This window comes from Coloeus monedula, assembly GCF_965178545.1.
Source record: "Coloeus monedula genome assembly, chromosome: 9".
NCBI lineage: Eukaryota > Metazoa > Chordata > Aves > Passeriformes > Corvidae > Coloeus > Coloeus monedula.
This window is the reverse complement of record NC_138789.1, coordinates 23830995-23852367: the sequence shown is the minus strand read 5'-3', so window position 1 is coordinate 23852367 and position 21373 is coordinate 23830995. Positions and strand designations below refer to the sequence as shown.

Sequence of the window (21373 nt, the reverse complement as noted above, 5' to 3'; positions counted from 1 at the left end):
ATTAATGAAATCAAAACCACGCTCGAGGCTTTGCAAGTCTTATTTTAAGAGTCTGAAGGAGAAAGGAGCGGGCTGCCTGGCTGGGTGGGCAGGGAGGCAAGGTGGCCAGAGCTCTGACACTGAGCAGTGGTGACAAGCAGCGGTGGCAAGAGCTCACAACACCGCTGGGCTGCCGTTCTTGCTCTGCCACAAGTTATCTGCACAACCCTGCTCGTGTCACTTAGCCTCACTGTGCTTCAGCTCTCAGCCTGCACAGGGGGACACAAATCTCTCCCCTACAACACCTTTAGAGAGAGATTACACTTCTGTATAAATAAGGATCATGCTCCAAGGACGCTTCCAGTCTCTGCTGTTTTTTCGGACCCCTAAAGGACCTAAGGCAGTAGACAAGGGTTCCCACAGGATCCTACAGGTTCAGAGAGCAGCTCTGGGACCTTTTGCCACTCTGGCACTTCTGTGTGACAGGACAGGACAGGACATCTCCCACGAGGAGATTAGATCAAGCAAATAGATGCCCACACTCCAAGGGTCTCTGGTTCTGCTACAGACACAAAGTCCATTCATGTTTGAGGTCCCTGTTTTCTGCTGCTTTGAAACAGAGGCAGAGCAGTGGCCACTACTGGAAGGTTGAATTCCCAGTTTTGGCCAGCTCTCAGTGCTCCTGATGCTATTCCACAGACTCAAATAACTCCTGTGTGCTGATGGATGTGTTACCAGTCCTCAATTAGGCTGCAGGAGGCAGCAAACACAGTCTGCTCCTTCTGATTCAGGGGAGAGCTGAATATGACTTACAAGTGCATTTGAAAGCTGAATGTGGTGCTAGGGGAAAAGGAGACTGCTCCTGAGAACATCTTGGTTTAACCCCAGCAGACAACTAAGTACCATGAAGATTCTTGCTCAGTCCCCCTCGCCCCAGTAGGGTAGGGACAAGAATTAGAAAAAAAAGTAAAACCCATGGGCTGAGAACAGTTTAATAATTGAAATTAGTTACAATATAATATTAATTCATTAACAATAGTAAGGGAGATTACAAAGAGAGAGAGAGGACTAAAACCCAAGAAAAAAAAGGCATGCACAATACAAATGCTCACCATCCCATTCCCAAGCAGTGATAAGTGGCTCCTGGCCAGCTCCCCCCAGTTTATATACTGAGCATGATGATCTGTGGTATGGATTATCCTTTCGGCCACTTCGGGTCAGCTGTCCTGGCCGTGCTCCCTCACAGGTTTTCGTGCACCTCCACACTGGCAGAGCATGGGAAACTGAAAAGTCCTTGACTTAGGGTAAGCACTACTTAGCAACAGCTAAAACAGCAGTGTGTTATCAACATTATTCTCATACAAAATCAAAAACACAGCACTGTACCAGCTACTAGAACAAAATTAACTCCATCTCAGCTGTAACCAAGACAGAGCACAATATGGGTTTGGGGTCTGTTTCTCCATCCCAAGGACAGTGTGGCTCGTTGGCCAGTGTGAATTGTGCAGGATAGATACTCCTGCATCTATTTACCTCTTTTTAAAAGAGGGCAAACCCTGTAAGTTAAGCATTTCTGTTTGGGAAAAGCCTGTTGGAAAGGTTTTCTCAGCCTCACATGCCCTTGCCATCTGCACACATAAGAAACCCTTCATACGGTTCTCATTTCCTCTTTACCTTTTTATATAGCCCATAATAAGATCCCTAATTTTAATAGACTGTATGGATCTCAGTAGCAGGGAATGGCTCTAACAGAGAGGCTTTAACCCTGTGTTTCAACAGGATCAGCAATGGAGATTTTGGTTTCTTGCTGGACTCCACTGCAGGCAGTGGTAGGATTTCTGCAGCCGCCTCCACCAAACCCTCCTTCCCTGCTGGGAGATGCTCAGATGGGCATGACCCACGTAGTGTTTGTGGGAACTTGCCCCTCTCCCTCAAATGCTTGTGAAGCTGTACAAGGAAAATCAGCAGTACTTTGCCAAGCTGGAAGATGCAGAGAGAGATGGGTTTGTTCAGTCAGAGAAGAAGGAGACAGCGGAGCCACCATCCTCTTGGAAGGCGTGGGAGGCAATGGACACAAGGCACAGCAAGGGAAATTCTACCTAAATATACAGAAAATAATTCCTAGTGACACTAGTGACAAGAGAGTTAGAAAAGCATGTGAAAGGGTGACTTCTCTGGGCTGGTCCTCTAGGGAAAAAAAAGACCCTAAAGATACAGCCCCAGGGGAGCACAAATGTTCACAGCAGGGCACCACACCTGATCTGGTTCTGTGTTAAAACCCTCTTGATGGCTTGCATGAGATGCAGGGCAGAGTATAACCCAGCCCAAAATATGTTTTGGTATTCCTTGCTCAGGGCACAGCTCCGCTTGTGTGCCAGCAGCCTGGCTGGGATCCTGTCTGGGAAAAGCAGCGCATGGGAGCTGATGGAGTTGTTACAGCAGATGGGTGAAGGCAGCGCCGGGCAGAAGGAGTCCCAGAGCACGTGTCAGCAGATCTGGGCTGGTTCCTGGGTTTCTGACAGCTCCTTTCTCCCAGAGCTCCTGGACAGGAGACAAAATGTGATTTCTTACTCCTTCCACTCTTAAGACGGCTGTGAAAGTCTGATTTATGCTGAACGCTCTGGAAAAGAAGAAAGCTTGGCTGTGGAACCAGGTTCAGCTCCCAGCCAGGAGAACCTTGTATGGGATCAGCAAGTTTTAACCATGCAAATCAAATTTGAGGCCAAACAGAGCCCTGTTTCATGACTTCTGCCTCTCTGGTTCTCACTGGGCAGGGTCAGTGCAGTGCACCTTTTCCCTGAACAAGCCCTCATATCCATTCCCAGGATCACGGACAGGCTGGGATGTTGTAGACAACTTTTTTCCTTTTTCTCTTTTCTCTTTTTTAATTTTTTTTTTCTTCTCTCCTGCAAGGCACAGCCAAACATGTCACAGCTCTGCCTTTCACTGAGATGATTCCCAGCTGCCAAAATGTACTGGAAGAGGTCCACCTGCTTGTGAGCCTGTCACCAAAAGCTGTGTCTGAGCATGGCCTCATGCTGTGTGACCCCAGGCAGTCTGGAGGAGTGCTCAGGGCACTGGGGAGAAGGAATTTCTTGGCTCAGTTGTCAGCAATGAAGGTGAACAGGTGACCTTTATTATCCATGCCTTTGTTTCCCCAGGTGGATGCAGCAGGCCAAAGGCCACCATAAGTCCTTTTTCTCCAGACCCACCACCTCCTGGATGATCCTGAATTTGGGTTGTGGGAGTGATGTTTGGATGCTGCTCGGGATGTCTCCAGTCACAGTAACAGCAAATCCTCACACCATTACACAGGTGAGAGCAATTCAAAGGCAGCACTGATGCACCATGGAGAGCTGAGACCTCCCATCCAGGCCTGCTCCCACTGGGACAATCCAAGGTGCTCAGGAGGCCCAGAACCCTCTGGAATGGGACCATCTCTGAAACTCGTGCCCAACAATCTGGTTTACAAGGGACGTACATCTGGCCCTGAATGGGTCCTGGTGAACCTGGACATCTCCCCAGCGTACACACAGACATGGAAGGAGAGGCAATGAATACAAGTTGCAGAAGGGAAAGCTTGGATTAGATATTGGGGAAATATTTACCCTGAAGATGGTTAAACACAGAGGACCATAGGTGAGGGGGAATTTCCATCCTTGGGGACATTCAAAACTTCACTGGACAAAGCCCTGGGCAATCTGATCTAAGATGACTTCACTTTGGGGCTGTTGGACCAGAGATCTTCAGAGGTTCCCAATAACTTGAATTATCCTGTGACCTACATCCAAAGTACTACCCAAGATTTTCTTGCGTCATCTAGAGTTCAATGAGCCCATCTGGTTTTCTGCTTCTAAATCAGCAGGATCCTAATTCTCCCTCATGGTTTAATCCCGTAATTCATTTGCCGTTATCCTGCAGTATGTGGCTGAAGGAAAAGGAAACAGCGCAGCAAAGAGAAGAGAGAAACGCAACAAGTGCCCCTGAGATTAGTATATTACTCCTCTTCTTTCCTGTTTGCCTTCCTGCTGTTCTGCTTCCATGAAAATTTGTGGGATTTCATCCAAACCTCCAGAATGTCCTCTCCAGCAGTGTCTGGGGATGGATGCTTAGAAAGAAAATAAAAGAAACAGTGAGCACAGAATGATTGTCTCCCTGCTACTCTCTGACAACCTCTTGCAACTGAAGCCTGAAGGACACCTGAAGCTAAAGGCCACATCCAGCCTTGAGTACTTGGTAGTTACCATCTGAGAACCTGCCAGCAGAGTGAGGGCTATGACAGAGTGAGTTTTACAGGACAACCCAGGGAAAAGTATTTCCTCTTCCTCATGTGAAACAGGCTGTCCAATTCTCTCACTGGACACCTCCCTGTGCCCCCTCACCTCATCAGTGCTGCCTTGGCAGAGTTCATCTGAAACGTGGCTATCTGGGGAGCTGGATGGTGTGTCCAAATACCCCGTGTTTCTTCAGAGGTGTGAGTGAGTTGAAGCACAGCTTTATGGAGGAAAATAATCCACACACATACTCACTGCTTTTGTCCACTAAGGAAGCACACGGTGGTGGTAGGAATTCCCCCTCCACAGCATTTTGGGGTACTCAAAGTTCATATAGCTGCAAGAGGAGAGAGAGGGGATGCCTTGCCTTCCCCCATGCTGACAGGCAGGGCTGGCTTTGAAAAGATGTCAGTGGAGTTTGGAAAAGAAGCAGAAATATGTATTTCCCTAATAAGCTGAAAACTTCAATAAATGTTTTCCCTCAGTAGGATGTAGCTGAGGAATCTGGGGACCATTGCTGGAGCCAGCCTTTCTGAGAGGAGAAAGTGAAAAGCCAGTCCAAGTGCAACAAATGCCTGGACAATAAAGGGATCTGAAGGGGTTCAAGGGTAGGAGGGATTTTTTTGTCTCTTTGTTGTTGTTTCTTGATTAATATTTACATGTCAGAACCAGCAAAGCACACCTCCAGATCACACATGAGATCTTTTTCTCCTTACTTGGGCAACAGAATATATAGGCAGGACAATTGTGCAAACAAAGATGTGTGCCAAGCCCACTGCACCGAAGAGAAGAAATAAAAATACCAGTTATTTAAAACACGTGTATTAACAGAGGGGTTGACCTCTCCCCTGCCTTCATGCTCTGCTGACATCGAGGAGGGAGATGAAAAACCTCGCTGGAGCATGAGACTGGCCCCAGCCCCGGAGGATGGAGGGGCTTTGCTGCACTGGCCCGTGGGCTCCCTGGATCACCCATTGACACCTGCTCCGTCTCTCACCGTCTCACCCATGATGTCACACGCACCTCTCTGCCCCAACAAGGTCCTGGGATGCAGAACACAGCTGCAGGAGCAGCTGGTTGAAATTCCCAGCCCTTCCCTAGCAGGGAGAAGTACAGCTCTGGTTCAAATGGACGGGCAAGGCAAGAGGCTGAAGGGTTGTGACACCTGCGGGATGCTTCCCGCATGGATGAGCCTCATCTGTGGTGGTTTGCAGCATCTCCTGGGTACAGTGACAGAGGACAGCCACAAAGGGACAGGATTCACACAAATCAACTTCATGCCATCCTTCTCATGTCCTTCTCTTCACCCTTCTTCCCTGCCTCCCTCTTCAAATGCATCCAAAAGATTCCAGCCCAAATGTTCCAAATTTAGGTCTGAACAGTGTTCCCAGCATTTTTGCTTTGGAAGCAGGGGTGGAGGGAGACAGAATAGCAAGGGGCTGGTGTCACCCAGCCCCTTCCCACTGCCTGGCTTTGCACCAGGTTTCCAAGCCCTGGAAAGAAGCCTGAAGAGAAGTGCCAGGTCCTGCCTGCGTGTCCTCCACTCCCGAGCAATTACAGCAATCTGATCTAGGTGCTCCAGCACCATGGTCAGGAGGGCGATGCAGGGCCCTCAGGGAGATAATGGGAGTCGGAAGGCCCGAATGTCTTACCAACTTTCTTCGAAAGCAGAGTCAAGCCCTTCAAATGAAAGCACTTGAGGGAGCAAAGATGATCTTCCCTCAAGTGTCAGGCACATTTCAGCAGTTTATAAATACCACTGTCCTCCCTGCACCACACTCAGCCTCGCAGCACCGGCCACGACGTCAGCCCTGGACCTGGTCCTGACAGAGCTGAGCACCTGTGCTTGGCTCAGACAGGGGGAGCCAGGATCAGGCCTCAGGTGTGTGTTTCCAGAGACATTTTCAGCTGCCGTTTCTTGGTTCAGCCTTCCCAGGTTTGAGCTACATGTTTTTCCCTCTGCAGACCAAAGAAGGGGTTAAACCGAGCTTACCTTTTCAGGATCAGGACAAGACAGTCACTTGTCTGAAAAGGGAGCAAGATCCAGCTCCTTTCTGTCCCACTTCCACCCCATTCCTCTTGCCACCCTGTTTCTCTCCTGCACATCCCACTGCAAAGCTGCTGTGGGTTCTCAATGATGAGCTGTGAACCCTAATGACAGGAGAGGGGACAACATCCTGTTGTCCTGCTCATCCCTCCCAGATCCTGACACCTGCCAAGGGCAGGAAGGTGATGAGGGAAGGAACTGAACACAGCTGATTTCTCCCCGCCCTGCTGCAAGGCACCTAGGGCTGATGCCAGTGGCTTTCAGCGAGATTCCAGGTCTGCGTTTCCCCTGTATCCACCTCCTGTTTAAAGTCGAGGGGGAATTGCCCCAAGAGGTGTGTGAAGTTACTGGTTTTGTTCTTCCAGTCCTGAGAACAAAAGAAGCATCCTGAGACGGGGCCTCGAGTCTGCTACGGCAGTAAAATCCCAAATGGTGATCATGTTTTATCCACGGGATGAGTTTTGGGATGGGCTCAGCAGAGACACCCAAAGCTGCACAAGGGCCGGTGTTGTGGCTGGGCTCCCGGGAAAGCAGCTGGAAGGGGTGAGACGGGAGAATGGATTTGCCAGCTCTGCCTTCTCTCAGGACTCCGGCCAGCCCGCCCCGCGCCGGTTCCTGCCTCTGCCCCCGGGTTCTTCCTAACGAGGTTTCCAGCTCAGCTGAAGCCCCGCGTTGCTTTCAGGACCGCAGCCGTCCAGGGCTGAACGGCACTGGGGAGAGAGGGAGGTGGGGATCGCCGTTCCCATCCCCCGATTTCTCTGCTCCACAATATTATGGAGGGCTCGGGTTACACCAAACAAACGCGAAAGAGGGGCAAAAACTGAGGAGGGGGTGCAGAAAATATCGTCACTGACGCACGGAAAGACGGGAGAGGGGGTTATAAACCGTGTGCCGATGATACCTTTGAAAGGGGCGGCTTGGGGTTGCTTTCGGCGGTGGTCCCCGCGCCCTGTGCAGGAGTTTGTGATGGAAAGTCTGCAAAAGCCATTAGGACTTTTGTGCTGGGGCACTAGAAAAGCAACGCAGACACCACTCACTTTTCTAAATAAACATTAGTCTTAAAAAGTTTGCACTGCTGACCCCCGCAGCTCTGATTACTTGTAATTCTCTGAACCATATTTTAAGGCTTCTAACTATTTTTATTTTTTTTTTTCGGGGAGGGGGCGGGTTTCGTTCGTTCCTCCCTGCAGCCGTGCCACAGATGTGCTGCCACACCGTGTGCTCCGGGGCCGGGGGGTCTCTGCCCACCCCCGAGGCAGGTCCTTATTCCACAGCCCCGCAGCCACAGCATATTCAACTCTCTCCACGTTCCCCCGAAGAAGCTTTTTCTTCTTCTTCTTTTTTTTCTTTTTTTTCTTATATTGGTTGGGACCACATTCACGATCCCGATGAAAGAGATGCTGTTCCCCTCTCAGGGCAGCGGCGGTGCGGGCTGTGGCCCCATGCCCACCGGGCTGTGCCCTGAAACAGCCCCGGGAGCCCTCCCCAACCCCCCCAAAGAGCCGCACCTTCCCGGCACGGCGGAGGCAGCTGCACCGAGGTATCATCAGCGTAATTGGAAGGGTCACATGTTAAACCCTCGCTGTTGTTCGCGGTAATGTAGCTGTGTCCCCCGGCTGCACATTTACCGATTTCTCGCAAACCAACCATTGTCACAAGGTTCATTCCAGGAGGAGTGATCCAATGGGTTGCCACGGCAACTATAATGACATTAAAATAGAGGCAGCAGCCGCAACCCCCCCCCCCCCACCCCCCTCCCCTCTTCTCCCTCCTTTAAAAACCGGCAGCAACACGGCAAAATTCCGCACCTTCCCGTCCGGTCAGCCCGGGAAATAACGCGGGGATCCAGCTGAAAACAAAGTGTGTTGGGCGGGAGGTTGTTTTATATTAAACCTCCCCAGGGAAATCGAGCCAGGGAAGCCCCGAAAGGCAGCGGAGTCCCCGCACCCGCGGGAGGCGAAAATGACCAAAGTGCGCAAATTCCAGGCGGGAGCCGCGCGCGGAGCCCGGGTCTGGGAAGCGGGACCGAGCCGGGATCCATCCCTGCCCGAGCACTCGGCGGGAGCGGGGAAGAGGGTACAAACCTAAGGGTTCTAAGCGCCCGCAGAGGCACCTGCGGGTTGGGCGCTGAGAGTCTCTCCCTCGGCCCGGCCCCGCGCTGGAAATCCGCTTCGCACCACTTGGTTTTCCGGGAAACGTTCGTTTCCGATTAATTTGCCTTTATTATTTTTGTCATCGGTGCTGCAACGATGCTTTCACTCGTTTTTATTTTTCCCTACGAATTTTGGGGCCAGAAGGGATGTTTAGAAAAAGGACCCCTGTTTCCGATTATCACAAGATGCCTTTCCCTCTCGATTAATATTTCTCTTCTGTCTGTCCCAGGCACATAAATGAGACCAAGGAACACTGTGCAAAGCAGAAGGAAAATACTGGGAATATTGACTATAATATTAACTGGATCTGGCGGGAGGCTCCAGTATGTTTATTTTTCATATAGGAGCGTGTACTGCCCGTCTTTCGTCGTCCACAGCTGATAGCAGCGCCTGAAATCGAGCTCTGCAGGATTTCAGTGACGCTTTCTGGAATATTTTTCCCGATCTCTCAGTGAGGCCGGGAAACGAATAGATTCCATCAATTTCTCGCCATTTTTTACCCATGCGAGCCCGTGGGCGAGAGTTTGCGGAGCAAGGGCAGAGTGGAAAGACCTGACAGATACACTCAGAGCCGTGGTTTCATTACCGACACCAAAATGTGCCCGACGCCTGCCTGCGGCTGGGGTAAATCCCCACTCCGGGAGGAAAGGGGAACGTGCCCACCGCTGGCAGGGCCGAAAACATAAAAAAGAAAAGAAGGAGGTGTGGGGGGGGGGGAAATTCTGCGCCACCCGAAGCGGCGCCGCCCGGCTCCGGTTCGCACGCGGCTTGCGGCGGTGGAGCGGCTTCCTCCGGCCGGCCCCGACGGCGGAGCTGCGGCCCCGACACTCGCACCACGCCGAACATCCGCCCGGAGACAAGGCCACACTGGCGGATGCTCCGAACTCCCCCCTTCAGAGCGCCCGTGGCGGGTGGGGAAGGGCCCGAGGCGCCCGGGGCAGCAGGGTCTGAGGGCACGGCTTGGTCCCGGCCTCCTGAGGGCTGCCCGACCCTCCGGAGCCGCCTCCCTCCCTGCACACAACCTCCGCAGCTGCCGAGCTACCCCCGGGAGCGGGGGCGTCCTATTCCTACTGCCACCCACATCCCAGCAGAGATGGCGAGGATGGGATGCGGGGACCACCCCGCAGCTTGGCCAGAGGTTTCCCACCTCTGGCTGCTGCTGGAAAACCCGCTCGGGCTGGGGTTTGGGTCACCCAGGGTGGGCGGTTTGTGCCAGTCGCTGTTGCCAGGGGGACCCGAGGGTGCGGTCTCCCCGCAGGAGCTGGGGTGGGGAAAAGCAGCCAAGATGGTGAGAATGGACCAGCCGGAGCCGCGGGAGAGACGGAGAGGCGGCCGCGGGTGGGTTTCCCCTACCGCAGGGCCAAGAGGGGGTCTCTGTCACCAGACAGATATCCAGCTTCTTGGGTGTGGGACCCTCCGCCGTGCGGCGGGAGGGGAGCCCCGGGAGAGCATAGGTTGCCAAGGGCACAGCCGGGGCTCAGCTCGCTCCAGCTCCAGGGAGGCCAGAAATGTTCTTTTTGACGATCTCCTGAGCTCAAGAGCCGTCAAAAACCTCCCTCTGAAGTGACCCTCTTGGCAGGGACTTGTTGAAAGACATACAGAGTAGGAGCATGCCCGAGGGGAGATGGGAGCCTCGTGGGACAGGGGAAGAAAACGAAATTAAAACCGAGTTAAAAAGGAGAAAAGAGAGAGAAAAGTCGGAAACCGAAATTATCCTCCTTGTGAAACGTGTCGGGCTTCTCCGGAGCAACTGCAGAAGGGAGGCCTTTCCACTAGGGTGGATAAATTTACTCGTGTCCCACATGACCGAGGGTGGGGGACCCGGGGCGGCGGGGGGGGAAGAGAAAGGTCATGGGACTGGGATTTGGGTTGTAAGTCACAGAGGAGACGTGGATTTCAGTGCCGCGTTAGGTGGCAGCGGCCTCTGGTTTTACAAGAGAAGTAATTAAATAGGAGAGGGGAAAAAGAGAGAAAAATAAAAAAAGCGGGGGGGGGGGGGGGCGGAGGTAGGAAGAGAAAAGAGCATTTTAGAAATAACACGGGTAAAATCTCAGGGGTTTAGGGGTGGGAAGGTACGCTAGGGGGAGAGCCTCTGGGAGACCCTGCTCGCCTAGGGAAAGGATTGTCCCTCACATGTCCCAGGGCCCGCGGTGGGTGCTCGGCTCTGCATCCTGCCCGGCCCCGGCTCTCTCTGCCGAGCCCTGTGCGCTCCTTTTGTTGCCTTTATTTTGTGGCCACGTTTCTCTCCTGGAAAGAGAAGATCGCAGGGGCACTGCAGGCCGAAGCGGGGAGGGGGTCACCAGCTGATTCCCATCTCGCTCCCCTCACCTCTACACGCCCCACCGAGACCTGCCGCGGAAGGGGAGCCGCGGTCCGGGGCGAGGGGAGCGCGTCTGGCTGGACCCTGAAATTTTTCGGCCCCGTGCCCGGAGGGGGGAAGTTTTTCCTTCTCTATTTAGTTTGTTACAATTTAAAGGGTAAGCGGCGGCACCTCCATCCCCGGCCCGCCGGGGTCCGGCCCCCAGCACGGCTCGGCTCCCATCTGGCTGTGGAGTTCCCTCACACCCGAGGTCTTGTCCTCTGTCCCCCCTTCTCCCTCTGGCGAGGGCTGATGAGTGGACATTATGGGGGGCCCCCCTGCTAATCTCGTCCTAGTGGGGGGAAAAATTCCCACGGACTTTGCAGGGAGTGCAGCTGGAATGAAAGGCGATCGTGTGCCCCGCAGAAGGCTCTCACTGATTTGCGAGGGCGGGGGGTGAGCGGGGGCTCATCCGCGGGCTTTCCGAGCGCTCTCCGCTCGCCTCCGTGGTGGGGAGAAGTGAAGTATCTGGGAATTTTTGTGAGAGTGAAAGGAATCGCCGGTGTTGTTTCAAGCCGTTTCAAACCCGCGGTACTGACGAAACAGGAATCTAATTTCACTTAAAAGGCGAGTTAAAGCAGGGAAAACGAAATATGAATGAAATGGATAAAGACGCCCCCGAAAAGCGCTTCTCTGCCACCCTGTGTCATAGAGTCCGAGCTTCGGTAACCAGAAAGCATCGAGGGTGGGAGAAACATCACTAAACCGGTCATTAGACAGATCCCAAGGCACCTACACGAAGTCTCCCATGGAGAAAGTGACGGACAAACTCATTACACCCCTTGGGTCTCCCTCCCGCCCTCTCATCAGAGAGATTGTATCCCTTGCAGGTTTTCATCCTGCTATGGCAGGGGCGGATGAGTATGGTTCACGCCATACCCGTACACCTAATCCACCCGGATCCTAGGGCAAGGGATGCGGGCAGCCAGGGCGGTTGGGAAGCGAGGAATCCCGCCTGCCCGCGGCCGGGAAAGGCCGCCGGGTTCCAGGCTGCTCGGTACCGGCTGCCCAGTGGGGCTGAGCCCCTTCCTGGGCCGCGGGCGGGCGCACCCGGGTTCTGTTCACCCGAGGGTATCATTGGCATCCGAATGATGAGGAAGGATTGGAAACGCGCAGACAAAACCCTGCCGCGAGTAGGTTTGGTCCCGTCCTGGATCTCAGCATCACCTGTTGCTGCCACGGGCTTGGGGTGCCAACGTGCATCTCGTTTAAGAAAAGAATAAAGTGCGAATTGGTCCCGCAAGGGCCCCCCGAGCCCGGGGGCACGGGCACCGCCACAGGCTCAGCCCTGCAACCCCGCATGGGCCGCCTAGTTCCGCAGCAACCTCCCCGGTAAATGCACCGGCGGGCCGCTGGAAAGGGGGTGTAGGACTTGTGCTCCGGGGTCCCCGGCTCCAACAACTCACCCTGAGCTGCTCCGCAGCCCACCGGGCACAGGCAGGGGGAAGCGCTGAGCCCGGAGGAGCGCCCGCCGAAATCGCTCCTGGTTAAAACGAGGGGAGATCCCCTCCTCGCTGCGGCCAAGCGACAGATTCCCGGGGGTGGACACAGCTGGAAATCTCCTGGACAGAGTGGGAAAGCGGCCCTCGATGAAGCCCAGATGAAGCGGGTGAGACAAACAGCGATAGAAAGAAGGAGGAAGAAAAAAAATGGAGAAAGAGGAAAAGAAGAAGAAAGAGAGTGGAAGAAAAAGAAATAGAAAAATTAAAAGGAAAATTGTTAGAGTAAGAGCAAAAGAGAGGAAAAGAAAAGAAGAAAAGGGAGAAAGACGAAAAAGAAGAGAGAGAGAGAAGGAGAGAAAACCAAACCAAAATAAATTAAAATAGTTGAAGAGGGGGAAAGAGGGAAAAACCAAAAGACAAAGAAATTTAACAGGGTGGGGAGATATAAAAAGAGAAGAAGAAATGGGAAAGAAAGAGAGGGAGAGAGAAATAGAGAAAAATAGAGAAGAAAGAAAGAAAGAAAGAAAGAAAGAAAGAAAGAAAGAAAGAAAGAAAGAAAGAAAGAAAGAAAGAAAGAAAGAAAGAAAGAAAGAAAGAAAGAAAGAAAGAAAGAAAGAAAAAGATTAGAAGAGTATAAGAGGGAAAAGGTGAAAGAAAGATAATGAAAGAAAGAGAAAAATTAATTCTAGAAAGAAGGAAAGAAGGGAAGAAAGAAAGAAGAGGGGAAATGACAAAGGAGAAATCAAAAGTGAAAAAAGAGCGGATGAGAAATAAAAGGCGACTCAGAGGAGGAAGGACAGATGAGCCGGAGACCGGGAGGTGAGGGGAGAGCACGGAGCCCCTGCCCCTCTCCTCGCCTGACAGACAGACACAGGGGCGAGCAGAGGTCCCTGACCTAGCGCGACCATCTCGAGGAGATTTCAAAAGCACCAACTAATTTCCAAAGCGATTTTCCCGCGGCTGAGCCGGCTCCGACAGCTCTTCCTGCCCTCTCCAGATCGGAAAACGGGATTTATTAAAAAAAAAAAAAAAATCTCATTTCTCTCGAGGAAGGAAAGAAACGAAAGAGAGATGGGGAGGGAAAGAAGATGCTGGAGGGCAATGTTTTCAGGTCGGGCACTGGGGCACAGGGAGATTGGACGTTATTATTAAATCCTAAATTCACCGTGAAAACAGGACTTTCTGCGCAGTCACTAGGAAAGGCCAGAGCAGTGCTGGAGGAAGGATCAAACTATTGGAAAAGATGTTCTTGATGTCTAAAGGTGGTTTTTATAATCCAGGATGATTTATTTTTTTTCTGGGCTGCGAGAAACTAGAAAGAGAAAACAAAAAAACTACCGGAGAGAGGAATAAGATCTTGACCTTTCCTAATTCTCCAAATCAGCTGTAATGGAAAGCAGAAGGTGCCAGGGGAAGAGGAGGGAGGTGAGGGCCGAGCGGGCGGAGCAGCGGGCCCGGCCGGACCGGGGTCCCGCACCCGCAGCGGGTTCCCTCCTCGGGATCGTCACCACTTAACACGGGCTTAGTTAAGCGAAAGCAGAGAGAGAAATCACACACACGCAGCCCTCCCGCTGTGGTCCCGACGGGGACATTCCGGGGCAGGATCGTTTTATCCCGCCCCGACAAACCCGAGGAGAATCTCCCGTTTTCCGCCTCTCCCGGGCTGCGCGCACACGGAAATCCTCGGCGGAGGAACTACGCAGAGAGCGTCGCGGTTTTGCTCCAAAGCCTTTCATCTGACATACAGAAAGCAGAGGAGTGGGGGCACATTAAAAAAAAAAAAAAAAAAAAAAAAGAAAGAAAAACAGAACCAAAAACATCTTCACGAATGCGTGACCAAAGCCAAAGCAAGGCAGGGGAATCCGCATCCTCACGCTCCTACTCGGAAACAGCCGCCGACCAGAAAGGGAGAAGGGGGGAAAAAAAAAAAAAAGCCCAAACCTGCAGAAAAGGATCGGGCTCCTGGAGGGCTTTGCCCGGGGTTTAGCACTGACGAAACCAACCCCCGAAAGCAGCTCCGAGAACCTGGGCTACGGAGCCTACGCACGGGAGGGGAGGGAAAGGGAAATGCCAAGTCGCCTTTTTGGCCAGGGGCTCCCAAGCAGCGACTGCAACAGCTAATTATTTTCCTTTCAGTGCTCGGTTATTGCTGGTGTCCTCCTCGCCTCCCCTCCAATAAATAAATAAACCCCTCTTTTAGGCAGCGAGGCGTGAAAAATGATCCTCGCTGAACGCTTAAAAATAATGTCCCGTGAAGATCGGGGCCGCGGAGCCAGCCAGCCCCGTAATTAGGGGCCATTATCCGTCCTGCCTCGCCGAGGCAAAATTTCTCGTGAAACACCCGAACCGAGCCCGACCGGGGCATTTCAGACCCAGGGGAGACCCCCGAGTCCTCCCCCGCCGCCCCCCACTCCGGCGGACAGGGGAGAGCCGGTTCCCGGGGGGGCTCCCCGAGCCACACAGACACTCGCAGGCGGCGTGAATCTGATCGGGGCACGGAACGAGCTGCGGTGCTTCAGGGAAATTCAGGGAATGGGGAAAATTCTAATTTTAGAGACGCTTGGGGTTCTTCCCCCCAAATCAAAATCCCGACGGCGCTTGCACTCGCAGCCCCCGCAGGTCCGTGGGAGCTGAGCCCAACCCTTCCTGCGTGGGTACCACGACTCCCGGTTAAGGGGGGGAGTCCCCCAGCTCTCAAGTCAGTTCAGCTTCAATCCTGTCCGGCGACCACGGCTTAAAAACCCACAATGACTCCGCAAGGCAAAGAGAGATGAACGGAGCAGGGGAAAGGTGTCCCAGTCCCAGACACACCCCCCGAGCCCCCTCCCCTGAGCGTGTGGGGGCAGGGGGCTCTCCAGGGAAACACTGCTTCCCTGCAGAGGACCCCCCTCCATCCCTTCAAACCCTGAGACCACCAACTTGGAGAACCCATTGCACCAGCGGGACTGTAGGGGCCACACGCCTCCTTCATCCCTACGGCCATCGACTGCCATTTCTTATCCGCTCCTGGCACGCTTGGCTCCTTTTCCTCCTGCACTCCACAAACAAACAAGCCAAAAATTATTAAAAATCGCTACTTCATATTAAAATAACCAGCTCCCCTTCAGCCAGGCGCACAACCACCACCCAGCCTCGCTACACATCGCTTTCTTCCCTCGGATCCAGTCTCCTCAAAGCAGGCTTGGTTATTAAAAGGGCTGAACAAAGATAGCCCCAAGAGCAGCTATCAGCGCATTTTAACTTCATCAAAGACTTCGGGGGAGAGGGAGAGGAGGGGTCTGGCACCTTCTAGTAATGAGCTTGTCAGGAACACCCCTGCCAGAGCAATTGAACAATTTGCACACAAGCAAAAGAAAAGGAGAGGGGAGGGAGGGAGGAAGGGGAAATGCTACAAAAGCCCCTTCAATTTCCAACCATGTGCTTGGCAATCTGGAAAATAGATTCATTGGCCTCCTCTTTTCTCCCATGTCGAGTCTTGTAGCCCCTTTTGTAGGAGCTGGACATGAAAGGGAGACAACCAAGTGCCGGACACGAAGATCGCTTTTCAAAAGCAAATGTGTGTGAAGGCGAGATGTGAGACCGCTCGCTGCGGGGAGGCGGCACGTTCAGGAACAACATCAACAAACTGCGCGGAGGTTCGAGGTGGCACAGACAGGGGCAGAGGAGTGGGATAAAAAAGGGATGGGTGGGGGGAGAGAAAAGAAAAGCCGGTCCCCCCCTGCTCCCCGGCGCACACCGCCCGGCTCCTGCTCCTGCCTGAGCCCCGGAGGGCCCCGCACAAAAAAGCCCCGCTGCCCGGGGACCGGCTCCATCCCCTGCTCCCTGCCTCGTACGGCTCAGCTTTTTTTTCCTTTTTCTCCTTCTCCTTCAGCTGGCTGCCCGGTCAGAAAGGCCTCGATTCTTTCGATCAGGGTCCCTGCCAACAAACAAACCAAAGAGCCACGTTTGGTCCCTGAAATAAATAAATTGGGGATGAGGGGGTTGAGGGGGGAGAAGTTTGGAAGAGAAGGGAGCGCTTTAAGATGTTTATTTACTCTGTAAGTTGTTGCAAAATTTAAGCAGAGATCAAGTTTCATTCGGTCATTCAAATACTGCAGGCCCAAGGGGGACGTGTGTGCGGGGGGGAAACCCTCCAACTTATTTTCTCATGTGTCAACTTTTCCAAACAAAATAAAAGGAGGTGGGGGGGGGAAGGGGGTGAAGCAGGGAGAACCTTTTTCCCGGCCCCCACCTCCTTCCCCCGAAAACACGCGGGGTATTTTTTGGTTTTGTTTTGTTGGGTTTTTTGGGTTTGTTTGTTTTCTTTTTTTTCTGGGAGACACCAAAATCCAAGAAATAAAAAATAAAATTAACAGAAAAAAAAATATCCGGGGATCTTTTCGCTTTTGCCGGCCCGTGGACTCACAGCTGGGAACGCCACCGTCGCCCGAGCGGTGTGTGGCAGCCCGCAGCGCTGGGCAGGGGAGCGGCGCGGAGCAGCCCCGCGCAGGCTGCGCGCCCGGCCGCGGAGGGGCCGCTCAGCCCCTGCCGAACGCCCGAGAGTCGCCGGCCCGAGGTTGGGAGCTTCTCGCTTCCCCGAGGCCCGAGCGGGGCTCTCGGCTCTCAGCGTGACAAAGGACATCGCAAAGAACGATTTGGATGATTTTTTTTTTTTAACCAGGTCACAAACATTTATTAATTTACACCAACGGTGGACAAAATTCTGTTGCCTTTTCCACATCAAATTATTCACAGATTCTCTCAATAAAATAGATATGACGGATGCACAACCAGTGAAGAGTTAACTGGACTCCGCTCATTAGCTCCCGAATAATCTATATACAAATAATTACCAATACACCAAAAAACCCACGCACGGAGGGGGTGGGAAAACGGGGATTTAAAAAAAAAATAGTATGGGAATTCTCCAAACTTCCTGACGGATCCGATTTTCTTTTAAACGTGCATTTGAATGCTTAATTGGGGGGGGGGGGGGGGGGGGAAGAAAAAAAAAAAAAGAAAAAAAATAAACCGCAGTCCTGAGTTTCACCGACTTTTCTTCTTCTTAAAAACAAAGAAACCTTAAACAGTGCCTTTTAAAACCAAACCCGAAGCTTCAAAGAAACTAAAAATAAGATCGGACCATTAAAACATTTTCTTTGAGGGCAGGGGAGAGACAGACACACACGGCAAAACCACCCGGCAGAGAGACTTGCAGGAACGAAAACGGGCTCGCTGCGACCGGGGGCGTCCGCAACTCCCCTGGCCGCTTTCCCAGGCGATCTGGGGGACCCCCGCGGAAAACCCGCACCTCTCAAAGGTAACATTTCTGACCCTAAGACCGTTTCGTTCTTCACATGCCCCCCCTCTGCCCCTCACAAGACGTTGCGTGTTCAACCAGCCCAGGTCCCAGCTTATGTTACGGCCACTTTATAAATACGCTTTGGCGCTTGTAGGACCAAATCGTGTTATTCTTTCCCTCCTCCCGCCCTCCCGATTTATTGATTTTTTTTTTTTTTTTTCCGAGCAAAGAGAGATAAACAGATCTGGATGCCACTGAGCCTGGAAACAAAGTAAAAATTAAAAAAAAAAAAAAAAGGAAAAAAAAAAAGAAAATATTTCCTACCTTAAAACACAACAGGAGGAGATGGGGGGGACACGGGGAGAGGGAAGGGGAGCAGTTTCGGAGGAGCGGGGGAGAGCTGGAAAGGGGCCGTTTGCTTCGCGACTCTCCCCCCCATCCCCCTCCCCTTCCCCAGTCCCCAGCACACTTTAAAAATGACAGCTGCTGAGGGTTGTGATTTTACTGGAAAAGTTCTGGGCCGGCTGGAGGAGCGGCTCGTGTGCCAGGCTGACCTGGGGCTGTGCCGGGGCCAAGGCGGGGCTGAGCACGGCCAGGACCTGCGCCGGGGGGCCCGCCTGGCCGGCGGGGTAGGGCGCGGCGGGCGCGACGCTGGGGTTGGTGCTGGGCGGCGGGGGCACGGCCCCCCCGATGATGTTGTCTATGGAAAAAGAGGGTCGGGAGGGGTGGTTGGTGCCGCCGCTGCCGCCGCCGCCGCCGCCGGCGGGCGAGGGGTCCGGCTTGAGGGTCTGGAGGAGGGCGGCGGGCAGGGCGGTGGGGCTCAGCTGGGGGTGGTAGAAGGACTTCCTGCAGTTCAGCTCGCCGCCCAGGAAGGAGGGCAGCCCCGAGGCGGCGGAGAAGACGGAGGCGGCGGCGGGAGGCGGCGGAGCCGGTAACGGGCAGTGCGGCGCCGGGAAGGGGAAGGCGCCCGCGGCGCCGCCGCCTCCGCCACCGGGATGGTGGTGGTGGTGGTGGGGGTAACCCTGGAGCTGCAGGCCGTAGTTGTAGCCGTAGGGTCCGTAGGCGAAGCCGGGCAGGAAAGCGGCGGGGTCGGCGGCCCCGGCCCGCAGCAGTAGCTCGGGGTGCGGCGGGTGCAGCTGCTGCTGCCGCTTGAAGCGCTTCCTCCGGCGCAGGAAGCTCCCGTTGTCGAACATGTCGGCTGACTCGGGGTCCAGCGTCCAGTAGTTGCCTTTGCCCGGGTTGCCGGGCTCCCGGGGGATCTTGACGAAGCAGTCGTTGAGGGAGAGGTTGTGGCGGATGCTGTTCTGCCAGGCGGGGAACTTCTCCCGGTAGTACGGGAAGCGCCCGCTGATGAACTCGCAGATCTCGCTCAGCGTCAGCCGCTTCTTGGGGCTCTGCAGGATGGCCATGGTGATGAGGGCGATGTAGGAGTAGGGCGGCTTCACCAGCGGGTTCTTCCCCCCCGCGCCGCCGCCGCCGCCGCCCGCGGGCGCCTTCTCCCCGGGCGCGGCGCCGCGGGCGCAGGCGGGCTCCGAGCCGCCGGCGGGGGACAGCCGCTCCGGGGACCCCCCCATGCGCGCCTTGGCGGCCCCGCTCCGCGGCAGCGCCAGCCCCAGCGGATCGCCGCCGTCCTCCTCGTCCTCCTCCTCCTCGTCCTCGTCCTCCTCCTCCTCGCTGTACTTGCCCCCATCCTGGGGCGGGCCCACCACGTCGATATCCGCGTCCTCCACCTCGGAGAGCGGCTCTTCCTCCGGGGAGCGCTCGGACATGATCCCGCAGCCGCCGCCGCCGCTGCTGCCCAAAGTCATTGTTGTGCGGCCGGGGCGGCCGGGGCCGGGCTCCCCCCCCCACCTAGCGGCGGCTCCCGGGATGGGCCCGGGGCCGTGCCGGAGGCTGCGGCCGCCGCTGGGACTCCGCGCCCCGGCGCCGCCGCTCCGCTCCGCGCCCCGCTCGCCGCGCCGCTGCTGGCGGGGCCGCGGTGGTGGCTGCGGGGTGGTGGCTGCGGAGGGAGGGGCGGCGGAGGGGGCGCGGGGCGGGGGCGGGGGGACGGGGCGCCCGTGGGCTGGGCAGGGAGCTCGGGAGTAGCGATAATAAATAGTGGTGATAATTATAATAAAAGGAGAGAGACAGGGGAAATAAAAAAGAGAGAAAAAAAATAAAGGTTAAAAAAAAAAAAAAAAGGAAAAGTGGGGTTTGCGACGGCTCCTTTTCTGGTTGGGGGGAGGGAGGGGGAGGGGGAAGGGAGGGGCAGGGGAAGAGGGAGGGGGGAGGGCAGAGTGGGGAAGGCGGCTCCCCCCTCCCCACCCCTCCCGAGCTGGGACCCGGTGGAAACGCTCCCACACTGCGCCTGCTGCCAGCGCTCCCCAGGCCTTTATACGGCCGCCCCGGCATCACGTGGCGCCCGCCGCAGCCCCCACGGGGCACGGCGAGGGACTGCCGGGCCGGCCCGGTCCCCGGGGAGCGTGTCCCCCGCCCGGGATGCTTTCGAGGAAAGGCGCTGCCCGCTCCCCTGGCTCTCGGATGCCCCCGGCTTCGTCTGGAGCCGGCTGCTGCAGGAGTGGGGGCGATCGTCGCTGGATAAAGCCCCTCCCTGCCCCAAGCGCCCCGCGGTGCTGGAGGCTCTCAGACCCCATTCCTGCGCGATGCGACGGTCGCCTTCCTCGGTGCGGGTTTCCGCGGAGGGTCCCTTCTCCCCCCGAGGGCTGCCCATCCCCGAAGCTGGGGGATGAGCTGCAGACCTCCCGCAGTCTCGCTCCGCCAGGACCGAACCTCCGGCCCCCTTGAGGGGTCGTGTGAATTTGGGGATCCCAGCTCCCCTTCTCCTCTCGCTTACGTCACCGACACGTCACCGAGGCCGGAGCACCCTGCCTGGAAATCCGCCTCCTCCGAGGGCTCCCACGGAAGGGATGCTGCGCCCGGCAGGTGCGGCCCGGAGGGCGAAGAGCAACTCTCTGCCGAGCCTCCCCTCCCGCGAGAAATAGCCAAAGCAAAGGCTGTGCGTGTCCGCGGGGTGCTGGGACCGCACCCGAGTCCTGCATCTCCGCCCGACGCGGCTGGCCCGGCCGGGTACCACTTTCCAAGGCGGCCCACCCGCAGCCCGCCCAGGCCCCAGGAACCCTTCGGGAAGGGGAATATCCTGCGGCCTCGGGACCTCCTGTCTGCCGCTCTCCTGCCTCCGCTTCCCTGACGGCTGGCAGGAGGAGGTGGTGGGCAGCAGACACCCACCTTGTCGCGGGCTGCAGGCGAAGCGGGAGAATTTTCTTCTAAACAGAGGCACACAAGGTCCCCGGGAGCCACCGCAGTGTTCCCGCGGGTGGCAGAGCCCCGCTGTCTCGCTTGCAGCTGCCCTGGCGCAGTCCGGGGAACGCGTCCTCGGCGGAAGCTGCCCAGCCCATGTCCCGTAGGTGGCTGTGACAGCAGGTTGTCCCTGTCTCTACCGCGGACACTTCGAACCACGCTCGCACTGCTAGGTTTTGGGTTGGTTTGGTTTTTCCCCTCGGAGGCTCTGCAAACACGTATCTCCTTTCCCGTGGGAGGATGCTTGGGGAGGGAGGAAGGGATGGGTTCCTCCAAGGGGGTACCACGAGGAGATGTCCCCCCGCCAGGGCCACGTTCAGCAGTGTGAGAATCCGCGGTGATGAATTGCCAGTCTCTGCCGTTAACAGGTGCGAGCATTTGGTGATAAAATCTCCAGCACTAATACCGGGGAGCCGGGCCAAACAGCTGCGCGGCCCCGCTTCCAAATGCCGGTCACAATTACTCAAGCCCTAACGACTCGGTGCACAGGCTCGGCGAATTCGGGGGGACCCCGAGGAGAGGGCAGAAGCAGACGGCTCCG

The 21373-nt window shown here is 55.4% G+C and overlaps 1 protein-coding gene across 7 annotated transcripts; it reads right to left on the bottom strand.

The window, feature by feature from the left end:
* Window positions 1-955: 955 nt before the first annotated feature.
* FOXD2 (forkhead box D2) lies at window positions 956-19813 on the bottom strand. 7 transcript variants are annotated; one of them, XM_082287143.1, is made up of 3 exons: window positions 17860-19813; window positions 2236-4087; window positions 956-2078 (listed from the first exon to the last, which is right to left on the bottom strand). In XM_082287143.1, exon 1 carries the CDS (start codon window positions 19341-19343, stop codon window positions 18006-18008), a length of 1338 nt encoding a protein of 445 aa, XP_082143269.1. In that variant the 5' UTR covers window positions 19344-19813; the 3' UTR covers window positions 956-2078; window positions 2236-4087; window positions 17860-18005. The 7 variants fall into 7 exon arrangements, with proteins under 7 accessions (XP_082143269.1, XP_082143270.1, XP_082143271.1 ...); XM_082287144.1 differs by having other exon boundaries at window positions 956-2599; window positions 3588-4087; XM_082287145.1 differs by having other exon boundaries at window positions 956-2520; window positions 3588-4087.
* Between the last annotated feature and the right edge of the window lie 1560 nt (window positions 19814-21373).

Coding starts and splice junctions, on each gene's coding strand:
- FOXD2 (XM_082287142.1), bottom strand. CDS start 19,343: ATGACTTTGGGCAGCAGCGGCGGCGGCGGCTGCGGGATCATGTCCGAG.